The sequence below is a fragment of the Hyperolius riggenbachi genome, chromosome 1 (genome assembly GCF_040937935.1).
Source record: "Hyperolius riggenbachi isolate aHypRig1 chromosome 1, aHypRig1.pri, whole genome shotgun sequence".
Taxonomy (NCBI): domain Eukaryota; kingdom Metazoa; phylum Chordata; class Amphibia; order Anura; family Hyperoliidae; genus Hyperolius; species Hyperolius riggenbachi.
In genome coordinates, this window is record NC_090646.1 from 342,635,021 (window position 1) to 342,649,664 (window position 14,644).

Genomic DNA, 14,644 nt, shown 5'->3' on the forward strand with positions numbered 1-14,644 from the left:
GCTAATTGGACCATGCCTTGTGGGTTTTTTTTCCGCCTTCCTCTGGATCAACAGGGGTATGTGGGGGACGGGCTGGAGTTGTACTTTGTACTGGTTGAACTCGATGGACGTATGTCTTTTTTCAACCAAAATAACTATGTAACTATGTAAATACTGCCAGAGATTTTTTTTCACTCACCATTTCGTTCGTTAGAAGGCAAGTCCCTTAAACTAGCCACATAAATTGCTATGCACACTCAAATAACTCCACGAGAGATTTAATTTATATTTATTGATCACATGATATCTTGGTCCTCATTTCTAGCTCTGGCAGCAGAGTACAGTCTACTTCCCCTGGTGCACGCCAATGACACCTTCCGGTCTGCTTCTCCCTCGCGGTTTTGAAGCATACCATCACAATAGGGGCTGAAGACTTCCATCAGCTGTCAACTACTAGCGAGTGCTCAGTATCCTAGAGGTAGCTGGGCAAATCCTTCTCTATGACCTAGGAAACAAATCCCCCCAAAAAATATTATATGAAATGGAACTATGACAAAGCTTAAAAACTTTAAAGTATAAATACATAAATACATGTACAATGTACATTTATTCCAGGAGTAAAATGTTTTTCCCCAGAGTAGAACACATTAAATGACTTAAAGGGACTCCGAGCAGTGCAGAAACTATGGAAAGATGCATATCATTTTAAAGCGCCCTTTCTCCTCTTTCCAATGATATATAAACCACCACCCTACGTCTTTTAGTTTTCGCTATATTCGCGATTGAAATTGCCGCGGCCGCAATTTCGATCGCGAAAATAGAGAAAACTAAAAGGTGTAGGGCAACGATTTAGGTGTCATCAGAAAGAGGAGAAAGAGAGCTTTAAAATGATATCCATCAAGCCATAGTTATATTGTATTACACAGGACGACACTTTCCCCAGTGTCAGCAGCTCCATTTTGTTGAATGCAGCTGCTGACTTTGACAAAAAGTCGCCTGTGTAATACAATATAACTATGGCTTGATGGATATCATTTTAAAGCTCTCTTTCTCCTCTTTCTGACGACACCTAAATCGTTGCCCTACGCCTTTTAGTTTTCTCTATTTTTGCGATCGAAATCGCGGCTGCGGCAATTTTAATCGCGAATATAGCGAAAACTAAAAGGCGTAGGGTGGCGGTTTATATATCATTGGAAAGAGGAGAAAGAGAGCTTTAAAATGATGTGCATCTTTCCATAGTTTCTGCACTGCTCGGAGTCCCTTTAAAGGACAACTTATGTGAGTGTGATATGGAAGCGGTCATATCTTTAATACCAGTTGCCTGGCTGTACTGCTGATCTTTTCTCTCTAATACTTTTAGCCTTAAAAGACTCACGAGGCAAAATACTAAAAAAAAAAGTTAAATACCTGCATGATATGTGAATGAATGCACGGACGACGCCATCCGCACCCTCCGTGCCGTTCCGGCAAGTCCCCGCTGCTCAATGTCCCCCACAGGCGGGGTTGGGCTCTCCTGCCTCTACTAAAATGGGCGCTGGAGTTGTCCGCATAGACGCGAGTGCGGCTGCGCAGCTCTAGGGCCTCCCCCCAATCTATGTTACAGGCTGTCTCCCCCAATCCACACTACGGGCCGTGGGGTCGGGAGCTGGCCCGGGGGGGGGGGGGGGGGCGTCCTCCGTGCATTCAAATTTCATGTAGGTATGCAATTTTTTTTTTTTTTTTTTTTTATAACAGGGTTAATAAGGAAAAAAAAAAAAATTTGAAAAATTTCTCAGTTTTCGTCCATTATAGCTTTAAAATAATCCACGCTACCATAATTAAACCTATGTATTTTATTTGCCCGTTTGTCTCGGTTATGACACCACTTAAATTTTGCCCCTATCAATGTATGGCGCCAATATTTTATTTCGAAATAAGGTGCATTTTTTTTTGTTTTGCGTCCATCACTATTTACATGCTTCTAATTTAAAAAAAAAAAATGTTTGCAGTATACCCCCTTCAAATGCATATTTAAAAAGTTCAGATCCTTAACTAAAAAAAAGTAGCATCACCCTCTGCTTCAAAATCACTTACAAAACTTTATTAAAGGTATATCACACTTTGCATGTTACTTCTGTATCAAATTTAAAATCCTAAGGGCTCTTTCACATTGGGGCAGATTTTCTGCGTTTCAACGCAAAGGATAAAGTTTGCGTTACCTAAGGTGAAATGTAAGTCCATAGACTTTCATTTTAGCTTTCACATATAACGCAGCCTTTTTGTGCGTTGCGTTACACTGCACCCAGGCGCAGTTTTTCGGCCAACGCTAGCTTTATGCGTTACAATGTTAGTCAATGTAAAACGCACACTATGCGCGTTTTTAATCCGTTAGCGCAGGCAATAAGTCCCAGAATGCAACAGAGGAACAATGTAGAAAGTTGAAAACTAAAAGAAAAAAAAATTACCTGCGTTTTCCTATGTCCTGTAACGCATTGAAAACTGATTAAAAACGCACACTCACTGCAGTGCAACGCATATCAAAACGCATTAAAACGCATACAACAAAACGTATGCTTTGAGCGTTCAACGCAAGCTCTGATGTGAAAGAGCCCTAAAACACGCTGTTAGTTGTAAATAGCACAGCCGGCTGGGCTCATGCACTAGGCACTATCACACCTCTGCCACACGTGGGATCCCATCAAATACAGTTCTACTCTGATACAGGGCTTCTGATCTTCCCAACTAAAGTCCTAGATTCCCCCCAACAATTTGGGGATTAACTTCTTTAGGCTCAAGTCAGATGACTCAAAGATATCAGATGCCACTTCGTTTGCAGTTCCACATACAATGGCCCGTGTCTAGCAACTAATTGGCAATCACATATATTGATAGAGAACTGTCTGCCTCTACAGGAGGCTCTCACCACTCCATTAATGGTTTTCAGCCATAAGTTGCAAGTTCCTTGTAAAGCATTCCACACCCTTCATCACGATGGCGGTAGAGTCCCAGAGATGGCGCTGCCAATGTGGTCTCCCCTGGTGATGGTTAGCTGATAGGCGTGTGCCTGCATAGGCTCCCAGCCAGAATCTGGTCAGTCTTTCATCCCTTCTTGTCAACAGCCCCTAGGTCTGTCCGGCGCCGGACTAGTGTGGGGGCTCCAGCAGGGAGAACAGGCTGGCGTGTGCTGGGCCGCAGCGTGAGCCTCCTCACTACGCGTATCGGCCGCTTCCGGCCTTAATCATGTGATCAGCAGGGGCAGCTTCAAGTTCCGGCTTTTATAGCGTTCACTGCGACGTTGACATTAACCCAGCTTTGCTCCATCTTGTGGTTATTTTCTAAACTGCAGTTTTGTACGCATACATAGCTTCAATGCGGCCATTTGGCCGCATGGTGTGTCTTTCGCCATCATGTGGTTTTTTCTGGTATTGCGAGACGCATGTATACCTCCAATGCGGCTATTGTCACGTCCAAGAAGGTAATCCTATTTTCATCAATGTCATATGTCAATCTAATGTTTCTATTGTTCCTATTTAGTTCATCTAGGAAAGAAATCAATTGCGGCAATTGGCCCTGCCAGACCAGGAGCACGTCATCAATGAACCGAATCCAGAGGGCGGCGTGGGCCCCGAACCCCTCATGCCTATATACCTCACTGCGCTCCCAAAAGCCCAGATGCAGGCAGGCATATGACGGGGCACACGCCGCCCCCATTGACGTGCCCCTGATCTGGCAATAGTAGTTCCTGGCAAACCTGAAGCAGTTATATTGGAGAATGAACTCTAACAGTTCAACAACAAACTGAGTTCTCAATAGTGGCATTCCTCCCACCTCTCTCATAAAGTACTCAACCGCAACAATTCCTACAGCGTGAGGTATAGAGGTATATAACCCCTCCACATCTATCCCTACTATCAGAACAGACTCATGTATTTTAAATCCATCTAGCAACCTGATTACATCACCCGTATCCTTGGCATATGATGGAAGTTCTGCCACCAGGTCCTTCAAACACTTGTCCACAAAAACTGAGCAGTATTCATCTGGTGAAGGGACGAATTGAGAAGCTTTAGCTAAGGAAGTGGTGTAATACCAGAAAAATCCACAAGATGGGGCAGGACATCATGCAGCCAAATAGCCACATTGGAGGTATACATGCATCTCGCAATATCAGAAAAAAAAAAAAAACCACATGATGGCAAAAGACACCATGTGGCCAAATGACCGCATTGAAGCTATGTATGCATACAAAACTGCAGTTTAGAAAATAAACCACAAGATGGAGCAAAGCTGGGTTAATGTCAACGTCGCAGTGAACGCTATAAAAGCCGGAACTTGAAGCTGCCCCCGCTGATCACATGATTAAGGCCGGAAGCGGCCGATACGCGTAGTGAGGAGGCTCACGCTGCGGCCCAGCACACGCCAGCCTGTTCTCCCTGCTGGAGCCCCCACACTAGTCCGGCGCCGGACAGACCTAGGGGCTGTTGACAAGAAGGGATGAAATACTGACCAGAAATTCCGGCTGGGAGCCTATGCAGGCACACGCCTATCAATAACCATCACCAGGGGAGACCACATTGGCAGCGCCATCTCTGGGACTCTACCGCCATCGTGATGAAGGGTGTGGAATGCTTTACAAGGAACTTGCAACTTATGGCTGAAAACCATTAATGGAGTGGTGAGAGCCTCTGTAGAGGCAGACAGTTCTCTATCAATATATGTGATGGCCTGTGTCTAGCAACTAATTGGCAATTGTATGTGGAACTGCAAATGAAGTGGCATCTGATATCTTTGAGTCATCTGACTTGAGCCTAAAGAAGTTAATCCCCAAATTGTTGGGGGGAATCTAGGACTTTAGTTGGGAGGATCAGAAGCCCTGTATCTGAGTAGAACTGTATTTGATGGGATCCCACGTGTGGCAGAGGTGTGATAGTGCTGAGTGCATGAGCCCAGCTGGCTGTGCTATTTACAACTAGCAGCGTGTTTTAGGATTTTAAATTTGATACAGAAGTAACATGCAAAGTGTGATATACCTTTAATAAAGTTTTGTAAGTGATTTTGAAGCAGAGGGTGATACTACTTTTTTAGCTTTATCCATCAATCAACCTCGTGTTCCCCCAGACTATTGGGGTGTCACACAGCCATTGCTAGTGAGTTCCATGCATGCAATTGTGTATCCTTAGGTAATTTTTTAAATTGTAATTTTTTTCCATTAAAAATTTTATTTGGGTAATATTTTGGTGTGGGAAATAAACAGTTACATTTTTCATGTTATTTGTGTAAATTGTAATATAAAAATATGTAGATGTAATTTTACTATTTGGCCACAAGATGGCCACCTTGAGTTTATTTTTTCTCCTTGTGCTTCTCGATCACTGGAAGAACAAGGACCACGCGAAAAATTTTCTTTGCAGAAAGACTGAAGCCTCTAGAAAGAGCACTTCGTTTTTTTTCTGCTGGGGACACGGATCGGTGATCGGGAACCATGTTCCCGTTCACTGAACCCAGGGCTACTGGGGGACAGCGCGGGGGCACATGGGCGCGCGGCACCGCAGCCGCCTGGATGTGAGGATCACGTCCGGGCGGTAGAAATGGTTAAAGGACAACTGTAGCAAGATAAATATGGAGGCTGCCATGTTCATTTCTTTGTAAACAATACCAGTTGCTTGGCAGCCCTGCTGATCCATTTGGCTGCAGTAGTGTCTGAATAACACCAGAAACAAGCATGCAGCTAATCTTGTCAGATCTGACAACGTCAGAAACATCTAATCTGCTGCATGCTTGTTTAGGATATATCGCGCAAAGTATTTGAGGCAGGGGATCAGCAGGATGGCCAGGCAACTGGTATTGCTTGAAAGTAAATAAATATGGCATCCTCCATATACCTCTCGTTACAGTTGTCCTTTAAGGTGGCCATACACTTCTAGATTTGCAGCAGACTTGACCATCAGATAGATTGGTCAGACGCCTGTCAAATCTAACAGGAATCGGATGTGTGACACACACTAGGAACAGATTTCACAATGAAATCCATCTAAATGCATTATTGGACCATTAGATCCAAAGCAACTCTATGGGCCATGAATCTGCAACCAGCAGCAGATTGACCTAGATTTTCCATCCTGTCAGACCGATCAAATCCATCAAAATCTGCCGCAAATCCAAAGCCTATTCTATCAAATCGATTCTATAGAATCGATCGCTGAAATCGACCAGTGTATGGGCCCCTATAGACCCTTAACAAGCATGCAGCAGATCAGGTGTTTGACATTATTGTCAGATCTGACAAGATTAGCTGCATGCTTGTTTCTGGTGTTAATCACTCCTGCAGCCTAATAGATCAATCAGCAGGGCTGTCAGGCAACTGGTATTGTTTAAAAGGAAATATGGCAGCCTCCATGTACCTCTCACTACAGTTGTCCTTTAAAAACACAGATGGCAAAATAGAAACTTAATTACCCATTGTTACCCATTACCGACAGGTTTTAGAACAGTCCTTATGGAGAACCTGAATGTTTCCTTTAGGCTACGTTCAGTGGTGTGTAGCAACATAATGGCCAATTTGTAAGGAAGACCACTGCACTGCTGTTGTATACTAAATAATAAATACAAGGAAGAAACCAGTACCAAGTAGGACACATTTCTCAGGCCTTGTAATAAGTTTCATATTGCAGGAAGTGTTATTTTCACACCACGAATACTTACCACTGGATTATCCATGGGGCTGAATCTTTTTGCTACACACCCTTCTCGGTCAATGAGAAACTGAAAAAAAAAAAAAACAGATTAACATTAGACACGTGGTGGAAAAAAGGCAGACAAAATAAGGGGTGCAGATAAAGGCCTTACCTTTGTGAAATTCCATTTAATGGCACTGGGGGGTGGAAAAGAAAAAAAAAAATCTGTTTAACTTTGATATTACAACTGGTAACAGTTTGTGTAAAACCTTTTCTCCTAAATGACACTGTGCAAGAAGCAAACAGAAGTGTGCAAAAGTATGCAGTACATACATTGCATACAGTTGCGCTCTTTTTTGCAAAATATGACTGATCATGGCTAAAGTGTTCTCTCATTCCTAGTTAGAGGTTGGGTAAGCTGTTAATCACAATACTTACCTAGTAAGGGGGAAGCCTCTGGACTAGAGGGGATCCAACGCTGACTCCCCCCAAAACTCCCTGGTCTCTGCTTATTAGCGCTATACGCAGGAGAAGCTTTTTGATGGGCTCTGGTGTAAATAGCTGAGCCCTATTGAGTCCGCTCTACTGTGCATTCAGTTTGCTTACGCGCTATAGAGCAGAACCAGTCAGCAATAAGCCTCATTAGGATCCCGAGGCTTTGGGAGGCCAATGTCACACAGGAGGCTGAAGTCTGAATTAAACGCTTATTAATTCCTTCCGTGCACTGGGTAGGCATTAACTAGCACTCTGCACAGGCAGTGGAAAGGCAGCACCCCTATGAAGCCACATCTGAGCTTGGCCATGCTCAAGTCAGGATGGATATTCCTTAACCAATTCACAACTGAGGGGTTTTACCCCTTCAGCATCCGAGCAATTTTCACCTTTCAGCGCTCCTATTTGTCTATAACTATCATTACTTATCGCAATGAAATGAACTATATCTTGTTTTTTTTTGCCACCAATTAGGCTTTCTGTAGGTGGGACATTATGCCAAGAATTAGTTTATCCTAAATGTGTTTTAATGGGAAAATAGGAAAAAAAAAAATATTCAGTTTTCAGCCATTATCGTTCTTAAAGAGACACTGAAGCGGAAAAAAAAAAAAATATGATATAGTGAATTGGTTGTGTACTATGAATAATTACTAGAAGATTAGCAGCAAAGAAAATATTCTCATATTTTTATTTTCAGGTATATAGTGTTTTTTCTAACATTGCATCATTCTATAATATGTGCAGATTACACAACACTCAGCATTCAAAATTATTCTTTCAGAGCAGTCTGAACTAATGACCTCTCCTCTGGCAGAGAAAAAGTAAATAGTTCACTCAGGGCTGGTGCACACCGAGCGGCTTTTTCAGCGTTTCTGCAGCCGCTTGCGGCTGCGGATACGCTTGGTCAATGTATCTCAATGGGGTGGTTCACACCAGAGCGGGAGGCGTTTTGCAGAAACGAATCCTCCCGGGGTGAGGCATTTTTTTGGATTGCGGATGCGTTTCTGCCTCAATGTTAAGTATAGGAAAAACGCAAACCGCTCTGAAAAACGCCTGTTCAGAGCGGTTTGCCAGGCGGTTTTGTTACAGAAGCTGTTCAGTAACAGCTTTACTGTAACAATATATGAAATCTACTACACCAAAACGCTACAGAAAAAGAAAAAAAAAGCGTTTCAAAATCTGCTAGCCTTTTGCGGATCTGCTAGCGGGTTTTGGTGTGCACCAGGCCTAACAGTTGAGATAATAAAAGTCAGATAACAGCCCTCTCCACGACTTTGAAAGTGTAGAGCTTAATGGCTTGTTTGCATAGAAACAACTGGAGTTTAACTCTTCCTGTACTGGGAACAATTAAACTGATGCATCTGATCTTAGTTTTATTTCTTAGCTGTACTACACATACACATCATATAATTTTTTTTCGCTTCAGTGTCTTTTTAAATAATGCATGCTCCTGTAATTAAAATCCATGAAATTTGCCCATTCGTCCCGGTTATTACACCGTTGAAATTATGTCCCTATCACAATGTTTGGCGCCAATATTTTATTTGGAAGTAAAGCTGTATTTGCTTCAGTTTTGCGTCCATCACTATTTACATGCTTATAATTTAAAAAAAAGGTTTAAAAAAAAAAAAATTGAGGAGTGTGGGAGGTAATGAGTTAATTTACAATGTAAAACTATATATGAAAAATTATTTTGGATGTAGTTTTACTATTTGGCCACAGTAATTGTTTGTGAATGCGTCCTGTAAGCGTAGGAAGTATGCTTACAGGAAGTGTAATGAGGCTGGGAAACTTTTTCACAATGATCGAGCAGCTTCTCACGGAAGCTTGGCGATCATTGCTGCGAGGAGTTAGATCAACGAACAGGAACAGTTTTCCCGTTCATTGATCTCCAGGCGAGCGGCCGGCAGCGTGCACGAGCGAGCGGTCAGCGGTGCGTATATCTACGCCCCAGTTGGGGAAATGAAGTTAAAAGGGGCGTAGATATACATTACCTTGGTGACGAAGTGGTTAAACATTTCACACAGCCACCAAATTTACTAGACTGCAAACTTTATCACCTAAAAACAAGTAATGCAGTAACCTGGTCTGTGAGGTTGATTTACCAAGGTTGGACCTAGTGTATGCAAACCTTTCATGTGATATCTAAGCTGTAGAACAAATGACAAAGCAGCATTTCCTCACATGCATTGTACGGCTCAACAGTGTTTCTTCCATACTTGTAGCCTTTTTCCTTTACTGGGGTGACCACCACCACCTTAACTCTCCTCGGGAGGGGGAAGCCTCTGGATCCTATCGAGGCTGCCCCCTTCCTCCTCCGTCCCACTGTGGTCTGTCTGCCCCTTTGTCAGGCTGTGCAATATTTACCTTCCCTGGCTCCAGTGGGTGGCGCTGTTGCTGCTCTTCCCTTAGGAAATAGACATTCCAGACGGGTCCACTACTGCGCAGGAGACTTGTGCAGTAGAGCGGACCAAACTGGGATCGGTTATTTCCACCTATTTCGGAGCAGAGAGCCGCTACTGCGCCGGAGCGGTAAATATTGACATCCCTGCCATTCGGGGAGCTGCATCACTGCCACCGTGGGATGAAGGGGGGGGGGGGGGGAAGCCTCAATTGGATCCAGAGGCTTCACACTCCAGAGGAGAGAGTACCCCCCAAAGCATTTTTTCCTTAATACAGATATTCAAGGATACACCAGGTCTTTCATTACCCACAACTCCACCTGGGTGCCTCAGTCGCAAATCGCTAGCATTTTTAAGCAATTTCATGAGCATTTTCTGGCGATTTTGGCAGAGATTCTAAAAAGTGTAAGATTTTTGCCTGCGATTGTGACTTGCGATTTTAATTCTGATTGGTCCTTTCGAAAAAAAATTTACTAACAAAAGAAAGGAAAAAACAAAAAACACAACCCACATACGCTCCCAAAATGCTGCATGTCCTGCAATTGCGATTTTGCTAATCCCAATTGCTACTGTGGAATCTGTTACATCCATTTACAGTACATTGGCAGAGCGTTTAGGGAAATCGCTAGCAATTTAAAGCAATCCCTAAACACTCAAAAATGCTCTAGGGGTTCCAGGCCGTATACAACTTTTGAAGTTAAATGTAAGGAAAATCCACTAGAGACAGGTATATCAGATTTACGATTAACAATTCTACCTCATTGCACTAACTGCCATTCCTGCTTAGATGGGAGGGAGATAGTGGAAGGTCTGTCAGGGAGAAGGAAAAAAAAAAAAAAAAAGGCTTCATAGGCTGAAGAGCGCAAGGTCTCCTCGAGGTTTGTTTTCGAAGATGTGGTACTTTGTGGCTTACAGTGGAGGAAATAATTATTTGACCCCCTCACTGATTTTGTAAGTTTGTCCAATGACAAAGAAATGAAAAGTCTCAGAACAGTATCATTTCAATGGTGGGTTTATTTTAACAGTGGCAGATAGCACATCAAAAGGAAAATCGAAAAAAATAACCTTAAATAAAAGATAGCAACTGATTTGCATTTCATTGAGTGAAATAAGTTTTTGAACCCCTACCAACCATTAAGAGTTCTGGCTCCCACAGAGTGGTTAGACACTTCTACTCAATTAGTCACCCTCATTAAGGACACCTGTCTTAACTAGTCACCTGTATAAAAGACACCTGTCTACAGAATCAATCAAGCAGACTCCAAACTCTCCAACATGGGAAAGACCAAAGAGCTGTCCAAGGATGTCAGACAAAATTGTAGACCTGCACAAGGCTGGAATGGGCTACAAAACCATTAGCAAGAAGCTGGGAGAGAAGGTGACAACTGTTGGTGCGATTGTTCGAAAATGGCCGGAGCACAAAATGACCATCAATCGACCTCGCTCTGGGGCTCCACGCAAGATCTCACCTCGTGGGGTGTCAATGGTTCTGAGAAAGGTGAAAAAGCATCCTAGAACTACACGGGAGGAGTTAGTGAATGACCTCAAATTAGCAGGGACCAGTGTCACCAAGAAAACCATTGGAAACACATTACACCGCAATGGATTAAAATCCTGCAGGGCTCGCAAGGTCCCCCTGCTCAAGAAGGCACATGTGCAGGCCCGTCTGAAGTTTGCCAATGAACACCTGAATGATTCTGTGAGTGACTGGGAGAAGGTGCTGTGGTCTGATGAGACCAAAATAGAGCTCTTTGGCATTAACTCAACTCGCTGTGTTTGGAGGAAGAAAAATGCTGCCTATGACCCCCAAAACACCGTCCCCACCGTCAAGCATGGGGGTGGAAACATTTTGCTTTGGGGGTGTTTTTCTGCTAAGGGCACAGGACAACTTAATCGCATTAACGGGAAAATGGACGGAGCCATGTATCGTGAAATCCTGAACTACAACCTCCTTCCCTCTGCCAGGAAACTGAAAATGGGTCGTGGATGGGTGTTCTAGCACGACAATGACCCAAAACATACAGCAAAGGCAACAAAGAAGTGGCTCAAGAAGAAGCACATTAAGGTCATGGTGTGGCCTAGTCAGTCTCCGGACCTTAATCCAATAGAAAACCTATGGAGGGAGCTCAAGCTCAGAGTTGCACAGAGACAGCCTCGAAACCTTAGGGATTTAGAGATGATCTGCAAAGAGGAGTGGACCAACATTCCTCCTAAAATGTGTGTAAACTTGGTCATAAATTACAAGAAACGTTTGACCTCTGTGCTTGCAAACAAGGGTTTTTCCACTAAGTATTAAGTCTTTTATTGTTAGAGGGTTCAAAAACTTATTTCACTCAATGAAATGCAAATCAGTTGCTATCTTTTATTTAAGGTTATTTTTTTGATTTTCCTTTTGATGTGCTATCTGCCACTGTTAACCTCCCTGGCGGTAAGCCCGAGCTGAGCTCGGGCTATGCCGCCGGGAGGCACCGCTCAGGCCCCGCTGGGCCGATTTGCATAATTTTTTTTTTGTTACACGCAGCTAGCACTTTGCTAGCTGCGTGTAACCTCCGATCGCCGCCGCTGCCCGCCGATATACCCGTCGCCGCAGCCGCCCCCCCCCCCCCCCCAGACCCCGTGCGCTGCCTGGCCAATCAGTGCCAGGCAGCGCCGTGGGGTGGATCGGATTCCCCTTTGACGTCACGACGTTGATGACGTCATCCCGCCCCGTCGCCATGGGAAGCCCTCCAAGAGATCCCGTTCTTTGAACGGGATCTCTTGATCTCCATTCGCCGGCGGCGATCGGAGGGGCTGGGGGGATGCCGCTCAGCAGCGGCTATCATGTAGCGAGACATTGTCTCGCTACATGGAAAAAAAAAAAAAAAAAAAAAAAAAAAAAAAAAAAGTGTATTTGCTGCCCCCTGGCGGATTTTAACAAACCGCCAGGGAGGTTAAAATAAACCTACCATTGAAATGATACTGTTCTGAGACTTTTAATTTCTTTGTCATTGGACAAACTTACAATATAAGTGAGGGGTCAAATAATTATTTCCTCCACTGTATATGGTGGGCCCAATCTTATTGGCATGTCATTTGGTACAGGTCTAGAGCAGTCCTCTCTTGCCATAGCCCCAATGTGTTTTACTTGGAGATAAGCCCTCTAAACCTAAATACCCTGCCCACAGGTTTCTCCAGCATGTCGCCTCCACTGCAAAGAGGGTACTGGGCCCAGAATTGGAATACTCCCAACATTACTGGTTTGAGGAGGTCTTATCGCTGGACTCAGAGGTCATGTTGGCTGCCCATATAAAAAAAACTGCAAACATTTCAGATAACATGCAAGGTTTTCACAACAGTTGGTCCCCTTGGATAGCTTAATTGGACAATTCAGACCTGGCCACACACGCTATACAATAAAATTATCAGATTTTACGGCAATTACATTTTTTTCATTTTATTATTCGAGGAAGAAATCCGATCGGATTTCCTGTTTTTTTTCGATAACAGTTGATCAGGATTGCTGGATTTTTCTGATCAATTTTTATGAAAATTGAATGGTGTGGGTAAATTGTCACTTTATTAATATATACAACCAAGCAATTTTCCTCAGTTTCCAATCATTTTTATCATAATTGGGGGAAATTGAGCACGAGTGGTACATTGGTCAGATTTTGGAAAGGTTAGTCAGAAAAATTGTTTACCATTCCTGAATTGAACAGGTATTTAAAAAATTGCATGGTGTGTGGCCACCTTTATGCATGCATCCATCCTTTCTGCTGAAGGTATTTGATTGGCTGTATCCATGAGCATTGTGGTTGTTATGCAATTTCTGAATTCTCACAGATTAACGTCTCTGTATGTTCTTTGAAAAATATTGATATCACCCATGCAGGGGCTGCTGGTGTTTTAGCCAATATTTTCTCGTTACTAAAACTCAAGATTATTGAAACTTAAAAAAATTGTTCTGGCAAATGTTTATTTGCAGTCGATACTTTTATGCATCAGTGCCTTTTTTATAATATATACACACACATCTGTACCTTTGAAATTTTTTTGTAATATTAATAGCAATTTGTACCTTTTCTACTTTTACTTTATCAACAATGGTAGAAAAAAAAAAAAAAAAAAAAAAAAGGGGGGGGGGGGGGGGAGGGTGTAAACAAACCTTCCAATAGGGTAGGTAATTATGTTTGTAGCAATTTTGCAAAGAAAGCTAGGCTTCACCTTGGTAGAGCTAATTAAAGTACCGCTGTACACAATTACAATTGGTGCATTAAAAAACTAAAAACTAAAAAATGATAAACTACTTAGCATATATAGGCACGGAAGTGTGGTCCTTACAGCCCGGCACCTTCAATTTACACAGTTTTGCATGAGTCTAAGGAACATTTCAACCACAAAAGGCCAAGAGGTGATCAATCACAGAAAAAAAAAAAAAAATTTTTTAGCCATGGCACCTCCTAGAAGTCCAAAATTAAGGTACGTTGATTGAGCTCCCATCTATGTCTATTGATTATGAAATATACTCCATTACATCCCTTTGTGGTCATCATGGTTGAATTTAGCCTAAGTGAAATAGGTTGTTAAAATGTCACAAGACTACCTGCAATATGGGAAGTTTCCAAATTCAACTGTACTCTTGTGTTATATACAATCACCACCTAAATCACAAATATGGGTCCTTCAGCTTTACTTGAAATATCACAATAGGAGACAGTTTAGAACAGCCCTGCTTCCTTACTTCCCCAGAGTGCCACGTCCTTTTGGTTGTTCCTTCAACCATTTCCACAGAGGATGGGCTCCATCTCCGTTCACTTCAATCTTGCTGAACATATCAAACTCTACTTTGTATGATGCAGCAAAGTCTTTGATTTGAGCTTCATCCCCAGGTTCCTTGAAAGCAAGCATTAACAGTAAAGACACAGCAACTACCGATAAAGACTTCACAGAACCACTGCCAGACTGTTACCTACATACACTAAGGGCCTACTCCCCAGAGACAGATTGATTTAGAGATTGTCCTCAGGGCATAGAACAAGGTTTTCCCATGCAAAACAACTCAGTGACAGAAACTGACCATTTTGCTTTATCATTTTAGAAGTAAAAACAGTATACATATTGATACTAGGTTCACAGTGG

The 14,644-nt window shown here is 42.9% G+C and overlaps 1 protein-coding gene across 1 annotated transcript in view; it reads right to left on the minus strand.

Annotated features, from left to right (window-relative positions):
- Positions 1 to 256: 256 nt before the first annotated feature.
- The window catches only part of GPX4 (glutathione peroxidase 4), a 29,069-nt gene continuing 14,681 nt past the window's right edge, over positions 257 to 14,644 (minus strand). Inside the window, exons 4-7 of the mRNA XM_068234021.1 lie at positions 14,247 to 14,398; positions 6,805 to 6,829; positions 6,661 to 6,720; positions 257 to 484 (exon numbers count right to left, since the gene is read on the minus strand). Coding sequence (XP_068090122.1) covers positions 452 to 484; positions 6,661 to 6,720; positions 6,805 to 6,829; positions 14,247 to 14,398 — 270 coding nt within the window. The 3' untranslated portion in view covers positions 257 to 451. The remainder of the gene's footprint in view (positions 485 to 6,660; positions 6,721 to 6,804; positions 6,830 to 14,246; positions 14,399 to 14,644) is intronic.